Here is a 15,559-nt window from a genome sequence, read left to right as displayed (position 1 = left end):
TAAATCGAGAGCGAAAAATAAAACTAAATACACATGCTTTAATATACTAATATATATATTTGTACATATATACGTATATGCATACTTGTATGTATGTATGTATACACACACACACGTCTGTGAGTGGGTGTGTTTTGTATTTAAAAATGTTATACTGAAGAAATCAAGAGCACTGCTTTCTTTCAGGGCCCAAAATTATACCAAGTATTCGTTCAATTACTTTTTAATAATCCAGGAAAACTTACAAATTTTACTTGTTATTCCTAAAATCAATATCTATCCCTGGAATTATAATTTTTCTTGAAGTCAAACTTTACTGTTATATTGTCTTTTATGTGATAAATCTAGTCAAAACTTTTATAAAGCATTCATCTTTGTGTATGTGTTGACCTTGAAATAAACTAGAAAATAATGTCTCCCGTTAAACTTGAGGTAGCTCGTGCAGAGCGACTCCCCTTCCCCCAACAAGGATTTCCCCTCTTTTGTGGACACCTCTATTCTAATCTCCCGATGAAGCCACACAGTGGTAACACTATTTGTACCTCCCACACCCACACAGTTTTTATTCCACCACAGGTGAATCCCTTCTATTTCTACCTCCTAGACCCCAAAGAGGAACAGATTTGTATTGATTACCTACACTCACCTATTTGTACCTTCCACACCCACACCGTTCCTTATTCCACCGCAGGTGTATCCCTTCTGTTTCTACCTCCTAGACCCCAAAGAGGAACAGATTTGTATTGATCACCTACGCTCACACCTTCGTTTATTTTTCCTCACGGGTGAAAGACTCCCTGACTCCCACCATCGTTCCCCCCAACGGGTGAAACCTGTCTCTATTCTCCCTTCAAACGCATCTTTTTCCCGTCGCAGGTAAAATCCTCTCTATTTTGCACCCGGCTTCAAACCTTCATTTTTCCCGTACTGGTAAAACTTCGCTATATTCACATCCAGATTCAAACGTTCAATTTCTCTTGGCAGGTAAAACTTTGCTATGAAAGTATTTTACATCTAGATTCAAATCTTCGTTTTGCAGTCATAGGTAAACCTTCGCTATATTTTGATTCCTGATTCAAACCTGCGTTTTCCCAACACAGATAAAACCCCCTATCTATTTTGCACCAGGGCTCAAACTTTCGTTTTCCCCTAACAGCTAAAACTTCGCTAAACTTTACACCCAGATGCAAACCTTTTGTTTTCCCAACACAGGTAAAACTCCCCATCTATTTTGCACACAAGCTCAAACCTTCGTTTTCCCCTCATGGGTAAACCTTCGCTACATTTAACATCCAGATTCAAACCATCGTTTTCCCCCTCACAGGAGAAACCCGCATGGCGGCCGAGAACAACTTGCTAGAGCCCAAGCCGACCCCCTACGCTCTGCCGGTCATTCCCGAAACCAACCACCACCACAGTTCTCATCAGCCCCACCACAACGGGCAAGCGACTCTGTCCAACAACAATCACCAGTCCTCAGGACCATCACCACAGCAGGTGAGTTTGATTCCTTCACTGTTCAGGAGTCTGTTTTTGATTCTTTCAGTTTGCACGAGTACCGTCACCGCAGCAGGTGAGTTTGAATCTTTCAGTGTGCAAGAGTCTATTTTTGATCCTCTCAGTGTGTATGAGTCTACAGTATGTTTGACTGTCTTGTGTTGTATGTCAAACAGCTAACCCTATCGGAGTTATTTCAACTTCAACGAAGCTTCTCGAGTTTCCAACAATCGCCAGATTTTCGATGAGCGATACAGATTAAAAAAAAAAAAAGGAACTTTACCCCTTGTACCGTTGAAGGTTGGTGTACAGGAACACTTATCAAGAGACATGCTATACAATGTGTGCCTATATCACACACGACTTACATCAAGGTGTGTATTTAGTTAGAAGCAAATTCCCTACTGCAGAAGCTATATTGGTTTAGGTGGGGTTCATCTTGAGAGTAATATGGTTTTCCACAGCATTGCTATCCCCTCTAAAAAAAAAAAAAAAAAAAAATAGTAGGGAGGGGGTGGGTTGTAATAAATGAATGATTTCCCCAAATTCCACAAGGCCCAAATTTCATACATTCCTTGATTCGTTGGTGAGGGTAATTACAAGCTCGAATACACGAAGACAACAGTAAAAGTTAGCAAATATATATAGGAGGAGTTGATCTTAAGTATATAATGGTATGTTTTGTCATGGGAATAATGAATATGCATAAACAGAGACGACAGTGAAAGAAAGCCAATGGGAGAAAATGGATTACGTTCGTCAATGCTTATTTTTAGAGCAAATGAAATTTTCTTCTTTCTTTACAAACTCTTATTTTTTACTTTTAAAGGGAACTGAACTCCGCTCCTCTAATTCACATCTTCTTTTATTTATTTCTTCTAATAAATTCAATCTTATTCTTCCTTCACAAGTAATTTTATCATTTTTTCCGCTCAATTTCATTTTCTAACGAATTCAAAACCATTACTCCTTAACAAATTATTTTGTTCAAATTTTTCCAACGAATGCAATTTCATTCTTGTCCACAAATCCTCCCTCGGTTTTCAAAACTCATCTGTATATTCATAAGGAAATAAATTTCCTCACAAAACTCTTGTACTTTTCGAAAATTTCCCGAATGAATTAAAAATCTGTCCTCCTTCACAAAACCTTAAACATTTTTCCAGTGAACCAAATTTTAATGTCTTCACAAATCCTCATACTTTCAAATACCTCCCGATGAATACTGAAAACCATCCTGCTTTCATGAACTATTTTTCATTTTTATTTATAATTTCTAAAATAGTGAAACATTTAATCGACCTCACAAAACCTTATCTGCCGTTCAAGTTTCTTCCGATGAATATAAAGAATCATTCGTGCACTGCAGACATTACTTAAGGTTCTTTGCAGCGTCCCTCCGGCCTCCTAGCTGCAACCACTTGCATTCCATTTGCTGTATCTCCGTTCATGTTCTCTTTCTGTCATCTTACTTTCCACCCTCTCCTAACAACTGAATAGCGCAACTGCTAGGTCTTCCTCCTGTTACGCCTTTTAAACCTTTTTACTCTCAATTTTCCTTTCAGGGCTGAATGACCTACATAGTACCCAGCGATCGGCCTTTGGCCTGAATTACATATTCAATATTTTAAAGCACCGGCTTAAAAAAAATTTTTTTTCTTTAATGTTATTTTTCGATTGAATTCAATTTCTTTTAAATTCCTTCCTTCCTCTTCCTCCTCCTCCGCAGGGCAAGCACCGAGAGGCCTCTCCGACGGACGGGTCTTCCTCCTTCTACGACGACTTCCGACAGCAGCAGCAACAGCAGCAGCAGCAGCAGCAGCACGGGCAGCCGCCTCTGTCTACGTCAGCTTGAGTGATCTTTTACCCCATAGTCACCTGACCTCACCCGATAGCATTACGTGACCCTCACTGACCTGAGGTCATCGCACTGTCGAACCTGCTTTTAACTTCTCATGTTGTTAAAATAAAGTTTAGGTAGAAAAACAAAAAACAAAAAGTAGTGATCACAGGTTATGATGCTTACGACTTCGAGAGAACGATCTCGGATTCTTCCACTTTACTATTTGCGATTTGTTGGGTTGTGGTGATGACGCGCATGCGCGATGGGCAAAGGTGATGATGCTGATGATGATGATGATGATGTTGATGAAGATGAAGGTGGGAATGACGAACGAGGAGGTAGAAGATGTTTGATGATGATGAACCGTTGTAAATAAAAAGAGGAAGAGGTCACGCCTTTGAAGTTACGCGTAACTTTCGTAATTTTTGATAAAAAGAACTTGAGAATGTCACCGGAGAATCATCGGCCAAGGGCTTATAATTCTTCTCCGGTGTCTCGAGGTCCTAAGGATACCACATATATAGATTTTTTGAGGTTATTTTGTACTGTTACTGGAAATGGTTACATGTATAGATTTCAACTTTATAATTAAATATATACATACACAATAGAATGATTTCTTGTTTGTAATCCGAGGGAGTATAGTATATATATATATATATATATATATATATATATATATATATATATATATATATATATATATATATATATATATATATATATATATATATATTTAATATATATATATATATATATATATATATATATATATATATATATATATATATATATATATAATTAATGAAGGTCATTAGGGATGAACATTGTCATCCCGACCGGCATTTAAAATATGGAGAAAAGGTTTTGTTGAGATAATCTCTAGTGAGTTTTGGAAAGTTGACTGATGTTGGCTGTCGTGTGAAGAGATGTTGAAGCAATTTAGACGAAGCAAGGAAACCTGCATCTGCTTGCGTCATTTGATTTTCAAATGGCGATCACGTGATCCACGTAGGTCATATCTTCGTCAAGTGGAAGGTTGAGCATAATAAGAAATGAAGAGTGATCATTGTTGTCCTTTAGTGCAGAGCGTAGCTCTAGTGAGCTAAAGAGTTTAAGCTTATATCTAACTATAATTGAATGGAGAAAACAAACTGACGCTATCAAAAGTTTTTTTATTTAATCTTTCCTAGATAGTGACCCCCAACAAAGTTCGGAGGTCGTTATCTAGGACTAATGTTTCTTGGGGATCATTGTCTTTATGATATTTACAGTCTTTTGTTTATGTTTTTACGGTCATCCCCAACGGGCTTGTACTGAACACGCCGCAAAGGTGGATACATACCGGGTTAAAACCCTTGGGGTCACTATCTGGGAAAGATCCTTTTTTTGGGCTGCGTCCAAATCACTGTTGGGTGCAACAGAATTGTTAATTTATTCTTCAAGATTTTACGCCGATTTGTACATTGTTAGAGGTTCTCTTTTGCAATGTGATGATACTGTTGATGTTCCTTTGATTTCTCTCTGTATATAAGACACGTATATCTTCTTTTGAACAGTTTGTGTATATCATAGCATTATTATGTATCCTCTCTTTTTATCTTCCTTCACGAAATCAATCAATCACCGGCATAAACTCCATTCAAGATACACGAATCATGCATAATACGAATTTGTACATAATAATAGTAATATATCATTTTCTGGAGCATAGATAATCAAGAACGTCTTGTGTCCTTATGAGTAGTTTTGTTGTCTCTCGTTTCTCTCGTGGCATTTGTAGTCCTTCCTTTTAAAAACCCTGAATGAGGAGAACTTCTGGACTTTCCTTAAAAGCTGCGATGACGAAAACTGATATTGTGAATACTTCCAAGCGATTACCGTCAGTTTCGGAATTACAGGGACTTTCTACGGTTCCCTTCTGAATTGTTGTATGAAGGGAACGACTGGGGTCCCTTACGGATAACTTGATCCCCCCCCTCTTTAAGTTCCGGGATTTCCTTTGAATTCCGAGATTTCCGTTAAATTCCGAGATTTCTTTTGAATTCTGGGATTTCCCTTAAATTTTGAGATTTCATTTAAATTTTGGAACTTCCTTTGAATTCCGGGATTTCCTTTAAATTGCGAGATTTCCTTTGAATTCCGCAATTTCCTTAAGATTTCGGGATTTCCTTTGAACCCTACATTTAATCAAGTTTCAAACATTCATTTGAACTTTTGGATTATAAGAGCGAGACATATTCTTTTTTTTTTTTATTTGTTACGAAAACAGGAAAGACTTAATCCCAGCAATATCTTGGACTAATATGATCATGCTATATCCTCTGGATCTTGGTTTGCACTTTACAATGAAAAGTATGGCATTCCACTCAGTTTTTGAGTCACAGGATCTGGCTGTTTAATTTCTATTAAATTTTGGGACAACAAGAATCATTTTTCTTCCCAATTACTGAACTTCCATGGGGGTATTTTTCCTCTGTAAATACTGAAGGGTCCTCATCTATGTTTTTGTCTTCGGATGTAACCAGTCGAATTCATGTCTGATAGGAGGAGCCAAATTCTTCTTGAACCCTTTCGTTTTCACTAGTCCATCGCCTACTCCAGTCAAAATGGATGAAGAAAAGACTGATGATTTTTCTCATTGCAGTAATTTACGACTAAAATGACTTGTTATGTGAATACAAAATCGACTATCAAATATAAATCAAAAGGCTGTCTGCCACAGTACCAGTGGAAGAATATCTAAACTAATCAAATTGGTGCATCTGGCTTCAACTGAGAAGCAGATGTGGTCATAAGGTTAACAACTTCGGTGAATCATGGAAAGTTTCACGGATATATTGACTACTTTCACTTCAAACACCCCTTGTGATAAGGCACTGACAGTGACACTTTCAACATTACCATTATCAGTTAATTCTAGGTAGTCTTCAGATCTGGTCTTAGAAAATTTTTCCTAAGGCTTGCGATCTATTTTCCTCAGCTAACTGGGTCTTTTGCTCTTAGCTAAAACCTATCAGCATATTTATGTTTCAAGTTGCAAATAGCGGATATATATAAAAAGTTTGCTGAACAATGATACGTAAAATTACATTTACCAGCTTGAAACAGCCACAGATGTAAACAAGTTCACTTATATCTGTGTCATTATCACTGTATCTCAGTGATTATCTTAGCAATGAGAGATATTTTCTTTCAGATTCAGTCCACAAATGCTCACAATCCCAAGATTAAATTTGTTGTTTAAACCTACATACACATCAAAAATATTTTCAGAATACAGTTCTGTAATTTAGACAGAATACAGCTCTGTAATTTAGACACCAGGTGATTAAGTCTGACCTTGAAAGTCTTCAAAAGACATTTCTTTCCACTAATCTGCCTACTTTGTCACGAATGTAGCATTTAAAAAAAAAAAGGGGGGGGGGCTTTTGAAAACTGACTGTGACTCCCAAAGCCCTCCACTGACCTAATCACCGATGCTTTCCATCACAATGAACTTGATCTGTTCCTACATTTACAGACGCCATCCTCAATTGGCAGGCACGGTAGGTTCTACCATGAATTAGCTTAGTATAAAGATATATTATCATATCCAGGTTATTTCTTGTGCAATGAAGTGTTCACTGGTTAACAAACGTTGTGACTTCAATATTCTGGAGAAAGGAGATAAATCTACCCTACTGTTGAACATAGTCGCTCCCAGATATATATTACTAAGTAGACGAAGAAATTTTGGAAAGGGATTTTATGTCATGAGTCTTTATTTGGCTACAGATGTCACCACTAGTCAAGCTGATAGATAGCAAATCTTGTTTTAGGTAGGAGTCATTGCACCGTGCTGTGAAAGTGTCCGTATGTAAATAGAAACGACTCACATATACATACAGACCTTTTCATGCATAAAGCATCACATAATCATTCATGCCACATAACTTCAAAACAGTTTTCAGTAAACCAAATGGTTGTTTGGATGTGTTTGTCTCCTCGAGAGCCAAAACAGAACAGCCACGGGAGATTTCACCGAAGAAATACGTCCAGTAGTATAAAGCTGCTTAGAATTAGACATACGGATTGGTTCCACGGGGGTCGCTCGTCATCCATCAGAAGCTTGCCTTCTGATGACCACTGTTTCTAAACCCCCAAAACGACTCAGAGCCCACATGAGACCTCCTAAGGATTCATTTGGCCTTTTTTGGTCCCCAAACATCATTCTGGATTCATTTTACCCCATTCATTTTCATTAACGGAACAGGATTCAGCTGTATCTTGAATCCTTACTCGAACAGGAGGCTGACAGGATAGCATCCTGTAGTACCCTTTCTGTGATCTGACATCAATCAAGACATTTTTAGATGCACCCATTTCCCTCCTCTTTCCCGTCTGGTCCTCTCATGGTCAGACTTTTCATTTCACATTCCTTCATTGCAATCATGTACTTGGATATCAATCTTATCCATAAAATAGAAGATGGATGTTATACTGTATAATACAATTAATTGCTTTTGTATTTGTTGAGAGAAGATGGTGTAGGATGTAGGTTACAGTCTGCCACTTCCTCTTTTGTTAAACACTTGCACACGAGATCAGTGCTTGCAACCATACAAATATATGCACATACATACTGTTTGGGCAGGAGATGATTTTTTGATAGACATTTTATTACTTTTAGAGAAGCTCACTCGGAGAACGTGACGGATTCTCTCTCAAATAACACTGTGGATTTTGTTGAGTGGGAATAAGTTTTATACAATTCAGTCACCCTTGTATGTGCAAGTGTCTGGCTGTATATAAATGCTATAATATACATCGTGCTGTTAAATGGAGCGAGTAAATATTATCAAGTGCTTACTGTCATCAATTAATTAACACAGATTATTTGTACTTTTTGTAATCTGCTGAAGCTGAAATTTTCTTGTTTGAGGAAACATTTCGACACAAGTAACTTGTAAATGGAGTCATTAGATGTGTTGGCAGTGAATGGTCACTGCTTTTGGTCGAATGGAATAAATTGTTTGAAGGCTATCAATTTTTTGATCAAATGACTTAACTGCTCGATGGGTGTTGTCAGTTTCATCAGCTAGAGTGAATGGAATCAAGGGTGTCAGCTAACTGGCGAAACTGATTTACATTTTTGGCTGTCAGCAGTTGAGTTCATAAGAGTTTTGATGATTGCCATCGATTTTCTCACACATACGAACTGTTTTGTGACTGTCAAACAATTTAATTGAAGAGAGCAAATTGTTCAACACTACCGACAATATCTTAAAAAAAAAACAAAGAAAATCAACTTGTTTTATAACTCACACATTAGATCAAGTACAACATCTGAATGTCAATAGTTTAGTCATAAGATAAATTGTTTGAAAGGTGTCATGGTTCAGTTGGTATGCTGTTTGAAAGTTCCTTTTTTTATTATTAATTTAGCAACAATGTATTTTGTAAATTAATTTAAATGACGATTTGTAAGAATAGTTGATGTACAGATACCAAGGTCTTTGTTTTTGGTTTTTTGGTCAAGATTATCTTGAAGGTAATCAGTTTATTGTCAATATTGTAAATAATGTATCCAATGGAGAGAGTATTTTGAAAAAAAAAAATCATCTTGAACCCATAATTGAACTGGTATTACGGCAAAGACTCATACAGAAAGTGGTTTCTATATTTCCTCTTGAGATAGGCTACCTCCAAATTGCCTTGTATTGACAAGGTCCGTTCTTTGCAATTTTTTTTCCTTTTTCATTTTTTCTCTTTGATATTTCTGTCACGCTTATTCACAATTTGATAGGAAATTTTACCGCGGTGCGAGTGTAAAACAACGCGGCTCTCAAAAGCGGAAAACAACTAAAATAACAAAGCCACCGAAAGGAGGTTTTTTTGCCGAGGTGACAGTGTAAGAAAAAAAAACTTGGTCTTGAAAAGTAAAAGATGGAAAATGATTGGAATGAATTTTTGTATATTATGTATAAATTATCACCCACGACTGTATATAACTGCAAACATTGCCTCTACGGTGAAAATCAAATAATCAATCAAAGTTAGTCAGTCACACATACATACATACATACATACACATACATACATACATACACACACACACACGAACGCACATACAACTCTGCTGCTGCTGCTGCTAAATGCTTCATATGCCGCCTCATGTTGATGTTATTATTGTCCCGTTAAATAACATAATATGTGCTTTTCTATAGTTGATACAATATAGAGTCTAGAAAATTTTAATATTTATTAAAATAAATCAAATAGCCAAAAAAAAAAAGAGGATTGTTTCATTGCCCTTCCACTTTCTCCCCTTTCCATACTTTTCATTCTGGGTACCTACCTGTTCCCGTGTTTGTTCATTCAATGAATTTATACGTCATTTAGCGTAACACCTTTCATACAGTTCAAACTTGCTCAGGTGAGTCCCTCTTCACGAAAAACTGTTGAAAAATCACAAAAGATTCATATAAGGTCGGCTGAGTACCTTAGCATGAAGAAAAAACTCAAGGATTGTATGAGCATTCAGGCAGAGAGAGGCCTTCAAAGTACGTCGTAATCTTTGAAGGAATGATAACGGGTGTCTTTTGTTAAGCATAAAATAAACTAATGATCATTATTCAACCCCGTGCAAATTGACAATGCAGTTTTAAATGAGGTACATGAGGCGCGATTGATCAAGTACAATTTCCGTGAATTACAACGACAAGTTCGTGCACCTGATGATGATGATGATGATGATGATCTTGTACTACTCAGCTTTAAGCTCTAATCAGAGAGGGATTTGCTGCGAGCGGTAGAAGGAAGCTGAAAGCTCTAATCACAGAAGCTTTGCCGCGAGCGGTGGAATAATTGTCCAGCAGAAGGAAGGGAAATGTCGCGAAAGGCCTTTTCATAATATGTTTAAACCTTAAAACCTTATTCTTTTCCTTTCAGGTTCGCGGATATATTAAGCGTACTGAGTGAGGAACGCATTTGTTAGGCAGTGAGTAAATTTACGTCTAACAGACCTTGACCCAATCAGTCAACTGGGTCCTCTTCGACTTTTCAGGAGAAAATAATGATAAAATTATAGGCCATGAGAGGAATTTCAGGACACTGAAGCTTTTTCAGTTTTAGGGTATATATCTAAATATTAAACGTTTTGTTTCCATGACAATAAAGGTTATCAGGGTATTCTAAATGTCAACGTTTTTGTCTCATTCAGGAAATAGCAGGTAATTTTTTTTTTTTTAAATATGACTCAGTTCTTTCTTAATGTTTAATGCTTACTCAAACACCTCATTCCTATGTTCATTTAGATCCAAATTATTGATATTGTTGCCATACCTACAAGAGTATAAACGAAAAATGCTTTTAATACTGCCTAAAATACTAAAACGATAGCTTTAATAACACGGAGTTTAGTCCTAAAATCGAAATATTCATTTAAAAAAAATGCAAAATATAAAACTGTACTGACTTGAATGACTGATTAGTCAAGATTTATGAAAGAAGAATCAGAAGAACAACGAAAGTGACACTATAAAAGAGAATTTCTCGCTTTTACTGACAACCAAATAATTTTTGTATAAGATACAACAGTCATGACAACACAGCTAGACAGCTTAAGGCAGAGAGGTGAACGTAATGCAGTGAACAAATGAACAATGAAATCACTGCATTATATATATAAAGGGGAAATTCAGTTATAAAAAAGAAACATCGATCTTACAATAAAGTGAACTTTAAGCAAAAAGAAGAACGCTATAAAATAATGTTTCTCAGTAGAAGGAAGGTTTTGGTTTTGCTAATATTGAACATTAACCGAAGAATTCTCCATTATGAGAATATTACAATGAAGGACAGAAAATGCAATGAAATGCCAAAGATCAATGAAGTAATTCTAGCATGGACTAAAGATTACAACGAACACACAACAGTTGACAATGAACACACAACGTCCAATACAAGGAATAACAAGTGATATGAAACCCTTACGGAACTACGGAAGGCTACAATGAATGTGCTGAACCACACTTGAATTAAGCTGCTTACTCAATTGAGGGGAATGGAGTGTAAGAGGATAAAGTCTTAATTACAGTGGTAAATGCGCTTGTGTAATATCAGATGCTGGATGGCGTATTTTGTGTGATCTTGAAGTCCGTCAGTCGGTTATAGCAAAACAAGGTCATTATCACGGCGCCAACTTGATGAATGATCATTTCGAGCACTGAATGAAGACTGACAAGCTGCTAGAGACTTATTCGTTCCTTGATGCATTATTGTGCATGTTCGTTTTGATGTCCCAGCAACTTGCTGAAAGAGTCCACGAGGGGTGGATAAATTTCCTTAGGTTAACAGTACCTGTTTTGAAAATGTCCTGTACTCATGGAATATTTGTGCATTATGCCAAAATAAACACAAAAGTTGAAATGCTCTTGAATACAAGCGTAAACAAAGAATACCTAAAAATAGTGATCCTTCTGGGCCTTTTGATTCAAATTTGGTAATAAAAGGCAGTGTTCTCTCTCCCTGCCATCTTTCAAAGTCTCGTAAGCTAAAGCACAGAACAGCAAATGCTTTCCAGTTTTAAAGCGTATGGTAAGCAAACTTTGAAATTTCGCTGCTCATGAATTAGAAGGAAAACACGGCACTTTTCATGAGATATAATGGCTATTTCATGTTAATATGTTAGCAATACTCCTCCATTGTATCGTCATGAAATTAATAAGATATAAATATGATATAATGAAAATTTAGTAAGACCTGTGGTAATGAAAATTCAGACAAAGAAGGTAACCTAACCTTACAAAAAAAAAAAAAAAAAAAAAAAAGTGGTAGCCAAGAAATTTTGCTGGCCTAGAAGAGCAAAGGAGTTACCAGGATTCATAAGAACGCCTAGCTACTACTGTAATTTTTTTTTTTTTTTTTTTTGAGAAATATCCGAATCTCTAGATTTACAGCATGAGGAGTAAATTTTGTACGAGTAACAAAAGAGAAAACTCTTGGTAAACTAGTGAGAGTTAATAAATACTTTCCACTGTATCCAAGAGTGGAACATCCGTTTGATATAACATTCTGATAAAAGAAATTAAACTTTTGGGAAGAATTATTCGGCTATGTGATAATGACGGCTTAGCTGGCCTACATCAGCCAGCATAGGACATTACTCAAAGGAATTAAGAGAACAACAGTCCGACAAATGATACTGACTGGTCTGAAAGGCAATTATGCAATACTTGAAATATATTAAACAAAGAAGGCTGGGCGTAGTTGTTAGAATTTTGATACAGGAACATTAGCAATGTTACTGTTTTCAAACGAATATAATTGCTTGTTGCCCTGACGCCTAACTGAAACTGATATTGGTCGATATCACATTTACAGTTAATAAGAAGTGGCTTGAGAAATATTCAAGTTAGCTAAGAGACAAGAAGAAGAGCAGTGAGAGGAAAAGTTCGTTAAAATTTCATCATACGAACTTGCCAGAACTAATGAAATATAACCGGGAAAATAAGGCATTAACATGTAAAACTATGTGAACAAGTCGGTAATGCCGCAATGGTAAAATTATGGCTAACACCTTGGTGGGGTACTGGGGTTAAGCTACATTAGGACTGAATAGGCATCCAAGTCCTGTTTACAATCAAATCACTGAAGAAATCTTCATATTTTTTCAGGTAGTTTCAGTCAAGGCAAGAGAATCCCTATCTTAAAAAGGAGCTTTTTGAATAAACTTTTACAAGGCAGCCTTCATATATTAAAAACAGCTTCGTTTGGTAAAGGTTTCTCACGTCATAACGTTGTTTTCGAAAACATTCCTATCCGAATTTCTTTGAGAACGTGAATTCCTAAAACGTTTTCTGTAGTGCAAAGGAATTATAGAAAATGTAAATTAATCGACACGACTTATCTAAAGAAAACGTTACTTACAGCTTTAATTGGGGGCCTATGATATTATCAGTTCTTTCGATTTCTTTACCGTTATGACTTGTCGTAATTGATCTTATTCTTTATTTTATTTGATCTATTAATTATAAGTTTGTAATACACTGTCAGCATTAAGTATCACTTTTAGATCAAGGATATAACCAGTAAGACGAACTGTCTATGATGAGAAATACATATAAAATCGCATTTCCTTCCAAGAACATTTCGACGTGGTTCTCATAGATAAATAAAAGCTTGACAATATACTTTGATAACAACACAGTAAAAGAAAACTGGATTTTGCGAGGGAATTTTCCAAAACCAAAACACGCTGAAGACTAAACTAAACTAAACGGAATCGGATGGCAGCGATGTCGAGGACAGGATAAGTTTACAAAATAAAGAAAAAAAAAAGGGGTTGGAAGCGTTTAGGAAAGTCACTACACGGAACAACAAAACTCTTAGCAGTAATATAAAAATAACATAAAAAAACAGTAATGAATACTAAGCCACCACCTTACAGAGGAGGTGGAATACACACACACACACACACACACACACACACACACATATATATATATATATATATATATATATATATATATATATATATATATGTGTGTGTGTGTGTGTGTGTGTGTGTGTATATATATATATATATATATATATATATATATATATATATATAAATATATATATACATATATACACACACACACACATATATATATATATATATATATATATATATATATATATATATATATATATATATATATATATATATATATATATATATATATATATATATATATATATATATATATATATATATATACGTGCAATGTCTCTTATGCACGTAATAACGAAATTATGTAAAAACAATGAATGAAGTAATTATTCGTTTACTTACTACCTACTGTATTCTGCATATATATATATATATATATATATATATATATATATATATATATATATATGATTATTATCACTTTTGTACGTGATTCATTTATCACACATTACCACAGGTGAAAAATAAGAAAGCAGGTGTAGGTCTGACCGGTTTCGACTTTATTTCAAGCCATTGACGAAGGACTGATACAGAGTGTGAGAAGTCACAAATATATATACTACAAGAACAGTACTGACGAACATACACAACCGTTAGAGGCTCCATATCCCCACTCAGGCCGGTGTCGAGGTAGGAGTGGCCTTTAAAACTCATTTGGCTAAAAATCACAATAGACTCTCAGGGGACATTGCTGATAAACAGACCATACCCACCTCAGATCCACACCTGACAGGTGTCATGGAGGCGGAGTTTGAAACTCATTAACCTTACTACCCTCGTATGTGTTTACAAATATGATAATCCTATTTTCATATATCTCTACTGCCTACCTTAAAGTTTAAACAATTTACAAATTTCTTTTTTTGATATTAAAGGATCAAGTTTATACATCCCTTGACTGATATTCATATTATAGTTGTAACTTTCTTTTATGAAGCTAGATTCAATGATGTTCCTTTCCAGTGCATTATTAGAATATACAATCCTTTTTGCCCCTTCCCAGTTGATAGCATGATTGTTCTCACTAACATGTACAAATATACCACTGTTCCCTTGTGCATATCTCACATTTCTTATGTTGTTCAATTCTTTTTTTTTCAGTGCTTTCCCTTGTTTGGCCAATATAAAAGTTGTCACAAGACTTACACAGAATTTTATATACACACCCTTTAATATTGTCTGGGAGTTCTTGATAAGTACATTTTCATTGTTGTATTGTTCTTAAATGCGACATTAACACAAAATTCTTAAGAAGATGAGGATATCTTTCATACTATTATTATAAGGCAGAACAAGCAAATTTTTGTGTTGTAAGGTTCTTTCTGGTTTTGATACATAGTCTTTTGCCCTTCATATGCACTGTTTAATACACTATCAGGATATTTCAATTTTTGCCTGCATTCCTAATCTTATCTATTTCATCATCAATATATTCAGGGCTACATACCCGTAATGCTCTTAAAAACATAGATGAAAACACTGACTTTTTAACCTTATTGCTTTGTCCAGAATAGAAATGCACATAGGAAGAAATGTTAGTGGGTTTTCTATACACACTATATTTAAACCCACTACTATTTCTTCGTATGAGGACGTCCAGAAACAGTAAGCACCCATCATTTTCCATTTCCATCGTGAATTTAATTGATGGTACTAATTGATTTAACTTAGCAAAAAAGTTTTTACATCTTGGTTCCTGGCCATACACAAATTATGTCGTCAACATACCTAAACCATGT

The 15,559-nt window shown here is 35.6% G+C and overlaps 1 protein-coding gene across 2 annotated transcripts in view; it reads left to right on the top strand.

Moving 5' to 3' along the window:
- LOC136839510 (uncharacterized) overlaps positions 1–3,953 on the top strand; it is a 49,731-nt gene extending 45,778 nt beyond the window's left edge. The window contains exons 2-3 of one of the 2 annotated variants that reach the window (XM_067105684.1): positions 1,325–1,497; positions 3,227–3,953. In XM_067105684.1, the coding sequence (XP_066961785.1) occupies positions 1,325–1,497; positions 3,227–3,352 (299 nt within the window). In that variant the 3' untranslated portion in view covers positions 3,353–3,953. The remainder of the gene's footprint in view (positions 1–1,324; positions 1,498–3,226) is intronic. The other variant, XM_067105685.1, reaches the window with a different exon arrangement.
- The last annotated feature ends 11,606 nt before the right edge of the window (positions 3,954–15,559 follow it).

This window comes from Macrobrachium rosenbergii, chromosome 6 (genome assembly GCF_040412425.1).
Source record: "Macrobrachium rosenbergii isolate ZJJX-2024 chromosome 6, ASM4041242v1, whole genome shotgun sequence".
In the NCBI taxonomy this organism is placed as follows: domain Eukaryota; kingdom Metazoa; phylum Arthropoda; class Malacostraca; order Decapoda; family Palaemonidae; genus Macrobrachium; species Macrobrachium rosenbergii.
This window is presented reverse-complemented; position numbering and strand designations above follow the sequence as displayed.